Source organism: Nerophis ophidion, linkage group LG23, assembly GCF_033978795.1.
Source record: "Nerophis ophidion isolate RoL-2023_Sa linkage group LG23, RoL_Noph_v1.0, whole genome shotgun sequence".
Classification (NCBI taxonomy): Eukaryota; Metazoa; Chordata; class Actinopteri; order Syngnathiformes; family Syngnathidae; genus Nerophis; species Nerophis ophidion.
The window spans coordinates 10,563,167-10,577,401 of NC_084633.1; the positions used below are offsets into that span (position 1 = coordinate 10,563,167).

General features: G+C 39.1%; 1 protein-coding gene across 1 annotated transcript in view; it reads left to right on the plus strand.

The window, feature by feature from the left end:
• The window catches only part of LOC133541393 (ras-related protein Rab-26-like), a 124,051-nt gene that overhangs the window by 60,721 nt on the left and 49,095 nt on the right, over nucleotides 1-14,235 (plus strand). The window contains exons 3-5 of the mRNA XM_061884791.1: nucleotides 115-156; nucleotides 5,417-5,483; nucleotides 12,389-12,441. Coding sequence (XP_061740775.1) covers nucleotides 115-156; nucleotides 5,417-5,483; nucleotides 12,389-12,441 — 162 coding nt within the window. The remainder of the gene's footprint in view (nucleotides 1-114; nucleotides 157-5,416; nucleotides 5,484-12,388; nucleotides 12,442-14,235) is intronic.

Below are 14,235 nucleotides of genomic sequence, written 5' to 3' on the forward strand. Positions count from 1 at the left end.
GCGTAAAGGGTGAATCCTCTGGAGGGGGAGGGAAGGCCTCATGGAGTCATACATTATTCATTCACTCACACACCAGTGAAACCCTAATAATCACTTCTTGTTTCTCATTTCCAGAATAAAGTCCTCAATATTGATGGAGTCAAGGTGAAGCTGCAGGTAAGAGATGTTTTTTGGAAAATCACCGGTGAAAAATAACTTCATTTAAGAGCTAATAAAGATATGTCAGTCAATGTGAGCCCATGAGCTGGAACGCACGTGGGAGAAATGCATGTTGCTGCTCTGCAAGTGATGCATCAGAATCAGAATCAGAAGTAATTTAATAATCCCCGGGGGGAAATTAAGATTTTCAGCACAATCCCATTCAAGATCAGGCAAACATTACAGGGAGACAGAACAGGATCGTTTGGGTCGCATCTTTATGCGGGGTCGTTCTCCTAGGAATGCAGACGGAACACAAAGCGTTGAGGTAAAAACATGACTTAATCTTGAACAAAAACTTAAAGAGGTACAAAAAAACGGAAAACAAGGCGAAGGAACGAGGTGCCGATTGCACTTTAAGCTAAATACTAAGCATAAACTATGGCCTTAAACATTCAGGGAACTGGGGCATGAAACTAGCAAGACTTACTTGGCAAGGTAACAAAATTTACGTAGACCCGGCATGAATCGAACAATGATGCCAGGCCGACTGACTGGCAAAAGCAGGCTTAAATAGTGCTTCTGATTAGACACAGGTGAGCGTCCCGAACACCAGAGGCAGGTGAAAACAATAAGCTGCCATGGCAACCAAACCAAACTCAGGATGCGTCAAACAGGAACTAAAAGAGTCCATAACTAACAGAAAATATCTAAACAAAACATGAGCTAGACCACTGATCTTGACAACAGTTAGGCCTACTTCCGGAGCCACTTTAAAAAAAAGGTGAGAAACAGGTAAACACTGGGGAGGGAGTAGGGGGGTGTGACAAAAAAAAAATAGTCTAAGGCTATATGTCTACACTGATCCAGATAACCCCTTCAACGAATAATTATTTAGCCGAAGCCCCGTTTTAGCCAAACTAAACCAGCCTTTAAGGTCCCCCTCCTTGGACAAATTTGTACACGGGTAAGTTAGAGTTAAAGTACCAATGATTGTGCGCCGTGTACTTCTTGAATCTCCGGCACTTAGCTTTGTGACGGTTAGCTGGCATCGTGGTGCGGGTTCGTTCTCTCAAAGATGCATTCGGACTTGGACACAGCGTGAAGGTAAGAAATGATGATTTATTTACACTAACAAAACAGACTAGGAACAGAAAAACTTGCACAAGGCACTAAAGGCAAAACAAACAGAACTAGCATGGGAGCTAGAAAGAACTAAAAGCGCTAGCATGTGAGCTAGGGAAAAAACAAAAGGTAGCATAGCGCGGAAGCTAGCAAGTACAAAAAACAGTTCTTTACCACAATCGGGAATCAGCATCGTCACCTGTTGCACGGAACAGAAACTAGGATGCGAGGTCGAATCAACAGAAAAGGCAGGCTTAAATAAAGGTGGTAATCATGAGGCAGGTCCGCATAAAAAACAAGAGGCAGGTGACACTAATGCGTGACTATGGCAATGGAAACAAACAGGAAGTGCCACCAGGAACTAAGGAAGACAAACACTAACAAGATGTGATACAAAACGGAACCAAAACCAGAATATGACATGATCCGAGCAGCGAATCATGACAAACTTTGTATGGACTCACCGATGGTGTACAAATTGAGTGGGGATGGCTGGAGACAGGAGCAGACCCAACAAAGCAACCAAGAGCTGAAAGCATGCTCATGATGACCCAATTGGTCCTTAAATGATAAATGGTCATATTTTTTCCATAAAACATTTTCAATTACTGCACGGTAAGAAACAGAATTGTCGTGCGCGCAAATATTTTCATCAATCTGCAGCCACTAATTAAGTCTGTTGTGTTATTTGGCAGCTGAAAGAGGACTTTTAGCGTTTGTGTGTGTGTGTGTGTGTGTGTGTGGGTGAGCGCGCTGTTATGTATTTGTTTGCTGTAATTGGCTCTCCATCACTTTGAGGAGAGTTGTTGTCGTCCCTCCCATTTTAATTTTTCATCCCACAGTAAATCAGGTGGGTGTGACAACAAACAAACAGGAGGAGGACCCAAAGTTGGCTTCAAAGCTGAAGATGTTAATGTAAAAGCAAAATTGGAAGAGGGAAAGCGAAAAATGGTTTTATTGTTCTACTTGGAAGTACAGTAGTTAGGTTACATAAAATACAAGAGCCGTATCAAAAAGTGTGGTACAAAGATAGCAATTATGTTTATCAAATCAAATCAAACTATTTATAGAGCACTTTTCATACACAGGCAAGTGGCAAACACAAAGTGCTGTACAAAAAAATAGAGAAGAAAACATACACACACGCACACAAACACACACGCACACACACACCCATCCATCCATTTTCTACCGCTTATTCCCTTTTTGGAGTCGCGGGGGGCGCTGGCGCCCATCTCAGCCACAATCGGGCGGAAGGCGGGGTACACCCTGGACAAGTCGCCACTTCATCGCAGGGCCCGCACACACACACATTATTGTATTTATTACCTTCTTGAGACCTCTGAAAAAGCCTACCTCTTTAGGACCACCCTTTCTAGATATATAAAGATTTGTACCCCTTGTTTGTAATTGGTTTTTAATCTTCATTATTTACTTCAAGTTATTACAGTATGTCTCTATATGCAACATTGTTTTGATTATTATAAATTATGGCCAATGGGGGTACATTTCATTTTTTTACAAACACTTGTTATTTCATATTTTGACCAGATGGGGAGCACTTTTAAAACCGACATATGGTCAATTTGAAAAATCCCTGCTTTTTAGGACCAACCTAATTTTGATAGATTTCACCACCAGGGGTGCCAGTGAGACATTCTCTATTAGATGCAATGGTTTTCCGTATTGGGACCATGATTTCGGTCCTAACTTGTTCACCGGTCCTCATATGGAAGGTATTTTTCCTTGTTGATGTCTCAAGAAGGATTGAAATACAAGAACACACACATATACACGTGTTTTGCTTAGGTTTAGCATTTCCTTAGTTGTTGATTTACTTCAGTTTTCAGCACCCGAGTTTGCGTTTCTTGGTTGCCATGGGTGCTGATTATTTTCATCTGCCTGTGATTAGTGGTCAGGACGCTCACCTGCTTCTGGTCACTAGTCAGAGACCTTTTTATTCCTGCCTCTCACCACACTCTGTCTGGCTGTTTTGTTTGCTACACACGTTGGCAATCTTAGCTTGTGGTTCCTTTGCCATCCGCACATTCCTATTTTTGTATTCTTGCCTTGTTATGGTAATAAACCTTCTTTCTCACCTGCACTCTGCTTCCGGACGTCCATCTGCATCTTGGGGAAGCTACCAGCGCATAATTACGTGATAGCAAAGCAAAAATTTAAAAAAAACATGGCATGGCACTGAGGATTTGAGGAAAAAAGCCACCTTTGAGACATCCATGCTGGTGAATAACTAAAATTAACGCCATCTAAAAAATAGTACAAAAAAAGACAAAGTATATGCAAATATAAAATATAACAAATTTTACATTAATAAAGTAAAAAAAAAACATAGCATTGAGAAAATATTAGTATTGATATTAATAATTAGGAAAGAAAACAACACAATAAAATAATTTAAAAACGTAACAGTTTAAGATGATCAATACAAAGCCCAAATAAAAAAGTGTGTTTTTAGCCCTTTTTTGTTTTTCATTTCACCGGCCTGTGCAGTGCCAAAAGGACTTCAGGACCCGCGAAAGTTGACACGGTAAAAGCAGGTCAGATAGTTAAGAAGACGCAAGGCCATTAAGACATTTAAAAACTAATAAAAGAACCTTGAAATCTACCCTGAAGCGGACAGGGAACCGATACAACGACTTTAAAAGTGGTGTAATATGCTCCAGCACTCTGGTCCTCGTCAGCTGAGTTATGTAAAAGTTGTAGAATTGTAACGACTATGGGGCATCGTGATGCGGATGGTGCTCTTCCAAGATGCAGATCGGGCTCGGACACTGCGTAAGGTAAGAAGTAAGGATTTATTAAAACTAAAGAACAGACTAGAAACAGAAAAACTTGCACTAGGCACAAACGGCAAAACAAAGCACTAGCATGGGAGCTAGGACACAATGGAACATAGTGTGGAAGCTAACAAAAAGCAAGCAAGTGTAGAGAATTGGCATTTATGATTCATGGGAATCATGAATACAGTTGAGATAGGCTTCAGCACCCCCCCGCAACCTCAAAAGGGACAAGCGGTAGGAAATGGACGGATGGATATTATCTGGCGTTTTTTTTCGCAATATTATGCAAAATAAATGTTTCTTACCTTCTGGTAAATGCTGATCTGTATTTGGGATTTGCATAAATCCTGAAAATTTGCGCAAGTCCGCCTTTGTAGTCTTTGGTGACACCGTAGTCGATAAGCTTCTTCTTTTTCTATACTTGTTATGGGACAATCATCCTCCGCTGTTGCCATTTCTAATATAAAGTAGTGTAAAGTTCTTACTTATATCTGTCAGTAAACTCGCCATGAAAGTGCTAAAACATACCGGTGTAGTGAGTTTACATTATTCACCCAAGGAACTTTAGTTAATAGAGAGTTCCGGTCGGGCGGGTTTTCAAGGGACACAGTTCTGGTGTTATTGCACTAGGGAGTTACTGATTGAAGTAAAGTCTGAATGTCATTAAAAGAGTCAGCTCCATCTTTTGACACTTCTTCCACTCCCATCCTTGCACGCTACACCGCTACAACAAAGAGGACGCTGCCGAAGGTGAGTCACATAAACAAGACTGCCCACAAAAAGGCGTTTGAAGATGATCTGTAAAACATCATCTATGCAACATTTTGACCAAAGAACCACCATTACATGTTATGTAGACCACAATGAAACATTTTCAGTTTAGAAAAAATACATCTATAATATTAACCCTTTAATGCGCCCTATAATCCGGTGCGCCTTTTGTATAAAAATAGACTTGACTATGGTTCGGAAAATATGGTAATTTATTTTAAAGAAATTAAGACATCAATACCTCTTTTGGCTGATTAATGATAATTTAAGTAAACTAGTAAACACAAAATTGAGTATTATATTTTCAAAAAGTGGGATATATGTGTTGCAGATGCATCATTTTTGATACAGCTCTTTCTTGAACACATGAGAAGAAAGCTTGTACAGTTTATTGTCCTCTTTGGATGATGGGGAGCATCTCGAGTTCATATGACCTCACATGTGACCTGAATGGCTGCGGTAAATTGAATTCGACTTTTGATTGCATCTTGATGCACAGGAGACCTCACCAGCGGAAAATTCAATTCAAAATGAAAGACGGGAACCTTTCATTTTCTTTCATTTTCTGATCCTCTCTGCAGATCTGGGACACAGCAGGGCAGGAGAGGTTCCGCAGTGTCACCCACGCTTACTACCGTGACGCCCACGGTGAGACCCGACTGTCGATGTCTATGTTTAGCTGGCATGCAGCTGTATGTGCACGTGATGATGTTTCACTTTGCAATTGATGGAATTTTATAGATTCTTAATTTTTGCAACAAAGACACGTTTTCTAGCCCCCAACCCCACAAAAAAAACATACATAGACCATACATCCAATCATTTTAAGCATTGTTAGCATGAATGCTAACATGTTTTTCAATATTTTTTCTGCAAAAGATATGATTCAAAGACCAGAGGCACCTGCAAATGTGATAGTGCATGCAAAACTGATCTACTAAACTCACGTATCGGGAAATGTGTTTCTTAAATGAGCAAAAAGAAAAAAGTGAGCGCAATCCATTTAGCGTGTTTGTCTTTATGCTGGGGTGTAATGGTACAGAAAAATGTTGGTTCGGTACGTACCTCGGTTTAGAGGTCACGGTTCGGTTCATTTTCGGTACAGTAAGAAAACAACAAAATATAAATTTTTTGGTTATATATTTACCAAATTTGTAAACAATGGCATAACATACAAATACACACATGGTCTATTGCCAGGGTTAATGTGGTCAACATATATAAAACAAAAACTAAATAAGGTAAGGCTCAGAACGTTTTCTTAGCAAAACCTTTCTACATAAAAAAATGCTATTTTTGATTGATTGATTGAGACTTTTATTAGTAGATTGCACAGTACGGTACAGTACATATTCCGTACAATTGTCCACTAAATGGTAACACCCTAATAGTTTTTCAACTTGTTTAATCAACATAAAAATGCCTCCAGTTGTTGCTCAGATGAATTAAAATGACAAAACCTTTCTTCTACATATAAAAAGTGCAACATTAAACAGTTTCAAGTCAGCTCAGCCTCAGATTAACTTTTCTTTCCCCCCCCCTAGCCTGGCTAACTTGGTAGTAAGAGGATATATGGGCTTATTTTTTTTCCACCATAGAAGTGGGTCAAAATCTAGTTTTAATGCAATACAGCAACCGCCCCCCTTGTTTTAATTGAGGGCCACATTGCAGTTATGGCTGCCCTCAGAGGATTAGCAAATCATTGTATTCTGTTTTTATTTGAAATTTTAAGATGTTAAACAAGGTGGCTCAGTGGCCTAGTGGTTAGAGTGTCCGCCCTGAGATCGGTAAGTAGTGATTTTAAACCCCGGCCGAGTCATTCCAAAGACTATAATAATGGGACCCATTACCTCCCTGGTTGGCACTCAGCATCAAGGGTTGGTATTGGGGGTTAAAAATCACCAAAATGATACCCGAGCGCGGCCACCGCTGCTGCTCACCGCTGCTGCTCACCGCTCCCCTCACCTCCCAGTGGGTGGAACAAGGGGTTGGGTCAAATGCAGTGGGTAATTTCAACACACCTAGTGGTACATTAATTTTAAACATCAATATATTTCTTATGATCCGCTGCTCGGATCATTCCATATTCGTGTTTTGTTCCATTTTTGTATTATAGTCTGCCAATGTTTGCCTTAGTTCCTTGTTTAGTCTGTTACCATGTTTGCTCATTAGTTTTCACCTGCCCCTTGTTTTTGACGCACACCTGTTCCTCGTGATTACTGCCTTATTTAAGCCTGCCCCTTTTGTTATTTCGTTCACGGTTCCTTATTTGCTCTTATGCAATAAGTGACGACTGCTTTCCATGATCTACTCGCCAGCTTTCGCGCTATGTTTTATTTTATTCCTGGTTCTCATGCTAGTTGTTTTGTTTTTCCCTTTTTGTGCCTTTGTGCCAAGTGTTGGTGTTTCTGTTAGTTTCCCTAGCGTCCATGCTAGCGCCTTTTGTTTGCCTTTTCTGCCTAGGACCAGTATTTTTGTTCTTAGCCTTTTATTAGTGAAATAAATTCTTTGTTGCTTATCTTACGCTGTGTTCTTGCCCGACGTATCCTTGGAAGAACAAATCCGGCATCGCTATGCCCACCAAACATCACAAAATTCATCAATTGATAACACTTTCAAAACATTTTTTTGCAAAATATTCTCCAATATTTGATGTATTTTTTAAAAAGCGAGAACACATTTCATAAAAAGCGCGTCATTAAATGTAGATGTCACTACTGGCTAGCTTTCGCGCTACGTTTTATTTTATTCGTAGTTCTCATGCTAGTTGTTATGTTTTCCTTTTTTGTGCCTTTGTGCCAAGTGTTAGTGTTTCTGTTAGTTTCCATAGCGTCCATGCTAGCGCCTTTTGTTTGCCTTTTCTGCCTAGGACGAGTATTTTTGTTCTTAGCCTTTTATTAGTGAAATAAATTCTTTGTTGCTTATCTTACGCTGTGTTCTTGCCCGACGTATCCTTGGAAGAACAAATCCGGCATCGCTATGCCCACCAAACGTCACAAAATTCATCAATTGATAACACTTTCAAAACATTTTTTGCAAAATATTCTCCAATATTTTATTTATTTTTTAAAAAGCGAGAAGACATTTCATAAAAAGCGCGTCATCAAATCCAGTTCTCACTGCACCTCCTCTTTGGATTTAATCTTTCTTCCACATCATTACCCCTGGTCTGCCCTCCAAACTGTCTATCCAATTAAAATATTTCGCTTCAGTATCACCTTGATCAACATTTCCTGCGCTCACAATAAATTGACCCGCATCCCGGGGAAGCTTGCATTAGTCTTATGCATGCGCGTGTCCTGACTTCACCCACCGGACGATAACAAATCACCCAAAGACCAAAAGCCCTCCGACACTCTTTAGCTCCCCTCCAATTAATGCAGCGCACCCGGGAAGCTTCCGGCCGCTTTCCAACTCCACCTGGTGATTGGAGATGGACGAACAAACCACTAATGCCCATTTTCAGCATAATTTGTTTTGTGATAGTCACACGTCTGAGCAAATAGCAGAGACAGGAGATCCACTATTAGAATGTAAAATAGTGTTCTCAGAGTTAAAATAACCTTGAAGCCATATTTGGTGTCTTAAAGGGGAACATTATCACAATTTCAGAAGGGTTAAAACCAATAAAAATTAGTTCCCAGTGACTTATTTTATTTTCGAAGTTTTTTTCAAAATTTTACCCATCCCGGAATATCCCTAAAAAAAGCTTTAAAGTGCCTGATTTTCCTGTGACGTCATCCAGTGATGCCAATACGGATAGCACAGCAAGCTATAGCGACATTAGCTCGGATTCGGACTCGGATTTCAGCGGCTTAAGCGATTCAACAGATTACGCATGTATTGAAACGGATGGTTGGCGTATGGAGGCAGATAGCGAAAACGAAATTGAAGAAGAAACTGAAGCTATTGAGCAAATAGCTATTGACGCTATTCGGCCTTGTCTGCCTTAGCATCGCCAGTAAATGTGCAGACCAACAATCGGAAGTATCGCATCCTGTGACACTGGATCAACTTAAATCAGTCGATTAGTAAGTGTTTGTTTGGCATTAAATATGGGTGGAGGGAAACGCTGGATGAAAATATAGTTTCAAATGTACATACAGCTTGCCTAAATAGCATGTTAGCATCGATTACCTGGCAGTCATACCGCGACCAAATATGTCTGATTAGCACATAAGTCAATAACATCAACAAAACTCACCTTTTTGATTTCATTGACTTTATCCTTAAAAATGCATCTGCAGGATATCCATACATCTCTGTGCCATGTCTGCCTTAGCATCGCCGGTAAAATGTGCAGACACTCCGGCACATTCAATGGGGGTCTGGCAACAGATTTCTTTGACTTTATCGTTGGAAATGCATCTGCTTCGAGTGTCGCAGGATATCCACACAATCTTGCCATCTCTGTAGTAGCATAGCTTTCGTCGGTAAAGTGATCGGAACAAACGACTGACCATTTCGTCGGCTTTTCCCCACACCCTCATATTTTGAACAAATTTCGTCCAATTTCTTGCCACTTTTGCATCTTTGGGCCAGTGGTGCAACTTGAATCCCTCCCTGTTAGTGTTGTTACACCCTCCGACAACACACCGACGAGGCATGATGTTTCCAAGATACGGGAAACAGTCGAAAAAACGGAAACTAACAGAGCTGAGAGCCGGTGTTTCTAATATGTTTGAGAAAATGGCGGCTTTATTACCTATGTGACATCACGTTTTGACGTCATCGCTCCGAGAGCGATAAATAGAAAGGCGTTTAATTCGCCAAAAATCACCCCTTTAGAGTTCGGAAATCGGTTAAAAAAATATATGGTCTTTTTTCTGCAACATCAAGGTATATATTGACACTTACATAGGTCTGGTGATAATGTTCCCCTTTAATGAGCGTTTAAAATGCTGGGTTGTTCTCCTCACACGCCCCCCCCCCCCATGTCATGTCTTCTGGTGTTTCTGGAACCGTCTCCTTGTATGGCCTACAGTGCATGCTCTGGACACTTTGCAAACCATCTTGCTACAGCGCACATTGATGTGCTGACTTCTGTAGACGCTTGCAAAATGCAAACAGGACCAAAAAAAACAGGCGAGGAAGATGAGGTCAGGGAAACGGTCTGTGTCCATCGCCTGCAGAACCACTCCTTCATCGACGTGGCCTTGCTAATTGTCTTATTTACGCCACCCCTGCTTGTTCTGTTTGCACAACTGCAGATTAAATTAATTAGCACACTTAGCATTTCGAGTGCATAGGAAAGTATACACACTTGTTTCACATTTTGTTATGTTAGAGCACAGGTGTCAAGGCCCGCCATATTACTTTACATGGCCTGTGAAATCCTGTAAAATAATATGTGTTAATAAAATGCTTAATCTTTCCTTACTAAATATATTTGTTATTTCCCTTTTTGAAATTAAAAATCACGTACTGCATGAAATTGTGCCAAAATCAAAATACTATATTATCATGTATTCCCAAAACATTTTGGTTAAAATGAAGATAAGTACTGTCCTTAAATATCTGCTTGACTTATGATTTAAAAAAAATATATCAATCATATTTTAAACCAGTGGTTCTCAACCTTTTTTCAGTGATGTACCCCCTGCGAACATGTTTTTAGTTCAAGTACCCCCTAATCAGAGCAAAGCATTTTTGGTTGAAAAAAAGAGATAAAGAAGTAAAATACAGCACTATGTAGTCAGTTTCTGATTTATTAAATTGTATAACAGTGCAAAATAGTGCTCATTTGTAGTGGTCTTTCTTGAACTATTTGGCAAAAAATATGTATTTTTTTTACCAAAAAATCCTGTTGTTTTAATGTTTTTTTTGTTTGTTTGTCTTACTGTATATGGGAAAAAAACAGTAACAAAGTTGATTTTACTGTTAAAATGACTCAGTCGGCGGAATATAACCATAATTCTATTTTCAACTTTACAGTATAAAATATGATTGATAATTTATTTTCAAATCATAAGTCTAGCAGATATTTAAGTACAGTACTTATCTTAATTTTTTTTTTTTAATATTTTTGGATGCATGATAATATAGTATTTTGATTTTGATGCAATTTCATGCAGTACATGATTTTTAATGTCAAAAAGGGAAATAACAAAAATATTTAGTGAGGAAAGATTAAGCATTTTATTAACGCATATTATTTACAGCAGTGGTTCTCAAATGGGGGTACGTGTACCCCTGAGGGTACTTGAAGGTATGCCAAGGGGTACGTGAGATTCTTTTTTAAATATTCTAAAAATAGCAACAATTCAAAAAGCCTTTATAAATATATTTATTGAATAATACTTCAACAAAATATGAATGTAAGTTCAGAAACTGTGAAAAAAAATGCAACAATGCAATATTCATAGTTGACAGCTAGATTTTTTGTGGACATGTTCCATAAATATTGATGTTAAAGATTTCTTTTTTTGTGAAGAAATGTTTAGAATTAAGTTCATGAATCCAGATGGATCTCTACTACAATCCCCAAAGAGGGCACTTTAAGTTGATGATTACTTCTATGTGTAGAAATCTTTATATATAATTGAATCACTTGTTTATTTTTCAACAAGTTTTTAGTTGTTTTTTTTGTTTTGTTTTTTTTCCAAATCGTTCAAGAAAGACCACAACAAATGAGCAATAGTTGCCGCTTGCTGCTGGGTTGTTCTCCCAGGAAGGCAGACAGACTACTCGGGACATTGCATTTAGGTAAAAACATGATTTAATTTTAACTAAAAAAATATACAAACAAAAATTGCTCACAGCGGAGGCACAACTTAGGCTAAAAAAACAAAGCTAACGCATAAACAGACTAAGAACATAAATCAAACAAAACTTACTTGGCATGGCATGAAGCACGAAACTATGGCAAGGCATGAAACAAGTCAGCACAGGGCGACTGACTGGCAAAGACGAGCTTCAATACTGCCTCTGATTAGTGCTCGGGAAGCAGGTGAGCGGGCATTTTGTCCACCAGAGACAGGTGGACAAAATGAGTAACCAAGGAAACCAGACAAGGGAGTGGAAAAAAACAGGAACTTAAAGAGTCCAAAGGACAAACAGCGCATGGCCAAACAAAAACATGATCAACAGACATGACAATGTATTTATTATTGGTTAGCTTCAGGATAACAATGTTATTAAAAACAATAAAAGACTTATTATACTCTAAAAATGTTGGTCTTACTTAAAAATGCCCGCATTTAGTTGTATTCAGTGTTAAAAAATATGATATGGCTCTCACGGAAATACATTTTGAAATATTTGTCTTTCATGGCTCTCTCAGCCAAAAAGGTTCCCGACCCCTGATGTAGAATATAATCAAAACAGTCATAAAAATGAATACCAGTATTTTAACTTGTTATATTGTCCTCAATTTCATTTTTTAATCTGAAAGTATTTGAATGAGTTCCTAATACATCATTATGTCCTTGCACCGTTCTTATAAATACAAGAATGAGTGAACTATTTTCTCATTAAATATCAAGGTTGAAAATGTACTGATTCAAAAAGAAGCTGCCGCAGCCTCTCTAATGTTTTTCATCTGTTTCCTTTAGCCTTGCTTCTGCTCTACGACGTCACTAATAAAACATCATTTGACAACATTCAGGTGAGTCCTTTTTTGTATTTGTTGTTATGCTGAACACAAATTCCACTAGAAAACAATGCATGCATGTTCCAAAATGCTGAGAATATTTATTGATTCGCGATGGAGAACGAGGTGAAGTACAAACCCCAAAACCAGTGAAGTTGGCAGGTTGTGTAGATCATAAATAAAAACAGAATACAATGATTTGCAAATCCTTTTAAACCTATATTCAATTAAATAGACTGCAAAGACAAGATACTTTACGTTCAAACTGGAAAACTTTGTTATTTTTTGCAAATATTACCTCATTTGGATTTTGATGCCTGCAACGTGTTTCAAAAATGCTGGCACGAGTGGCAAAAAAACTGCAAAAGATGAGGAATGCTCATCAAACACTTATTTGGAATATCTCACAAGTGAACAAGCTAATTGGGAACAGGTGGGTGCCATGATTGGGTATAAAAGCAGCTTCCATGAAATGCTCGGTCATTACCAAACAAGGATGGGGCAAGGGTCACCACTTTGTGAACAAATGCGTGAGCAAATTGTTTAAGAACAACATTTCTCAACCAGCTATTGCAAGGAATTTAGGGTTTTTACCATCAACTGTCTGTAATATTATCAAAAGGTTCAGAGAATCTGGAGAAATCACTGCATTCAAGACAACCAAAATTGAATGCCCGTAACCTTTGATCCCTCAGGGGGTACTGCATCAGAAACCGACATCAGTATGTAAAGGATATCACCACATGGGCTCAGGAACACTTCAGAAAACCATTGTCAGTAACCACAGTTGGTTGCTACATCTGTAAGTGCAAGTTTAAACTCTATTATGCAAAGCGAAAGCCATTTATCAACAACACCCTGAAATGCCGCTGGCTTCGCTGGGCCCGAGCTCATCTAAGATGGACTGATGCAAAGTGGAAAAGTTTTCTGTGGTGTGACGATTCCACATTTCAGATCTATTTTCGAAACTATGGACGTTGTGTCCACCAGACCAAAGAGGAACAGAACCATCCGGATTGTACTCGGTGCACCATTAATGCTGAAAGGTACATACAGGTTTTGGAGCAACCTATGTTTCCATCCAAATGTATATAATTTATATTTATTTTAACGTAATTTTGCAAATATATGTTACAGGTTATATATCTTTTATATTGAATTTTTTTAATGTGATAAATATGGCCAAAGCTGTTTGTTTACATGCTTTTTTTAAATTTCTCTTTGCTATTTGGGCATGTTAGACCCTAATTAGAATAAAAACTAAGAATCATCTTTTGATATCATGTACTTAGTCCATAAGTAACAAACGTGTACTTCATGTTGAGTGACATGCTAATTCTTATTTTTACACATTTTTTTTTCCAAATTCCATTGTATGTTGTACTCTTCTGACACCACCAGATGGCGGTATAAGTGTCCATAAAATGATGAATGGGTTGTACTTGTATAGCGCTTTTCTACCTTCAAGGTACTCAAAGCGCTTTGACACTACTTCCACATTTACCCATTCACACACACATTCACACACTGATGGAGGGAGCTGCCATGCAAGGCGCTAACCAGCACCCATCAGGAGCAAGGGTGAAGTGTGTTGCTCAGGACACAACGGACGTGACGAGGTTGGTACTAGGTGGGAATTGAACCAGGGACGCTCGGGTTGCGCACGGCCACTCTCCCCACTGCGCCACGCCGTCCCTAAAAGCGGCCGTAAGACCCCAATTCAGTAGTCTACACAATTTTGGAAATAAGAGCTAGAAGGTGCTGTCCACGCATGTGGCCACCAAGCCTATAGAGGTTTAAATGGACCAC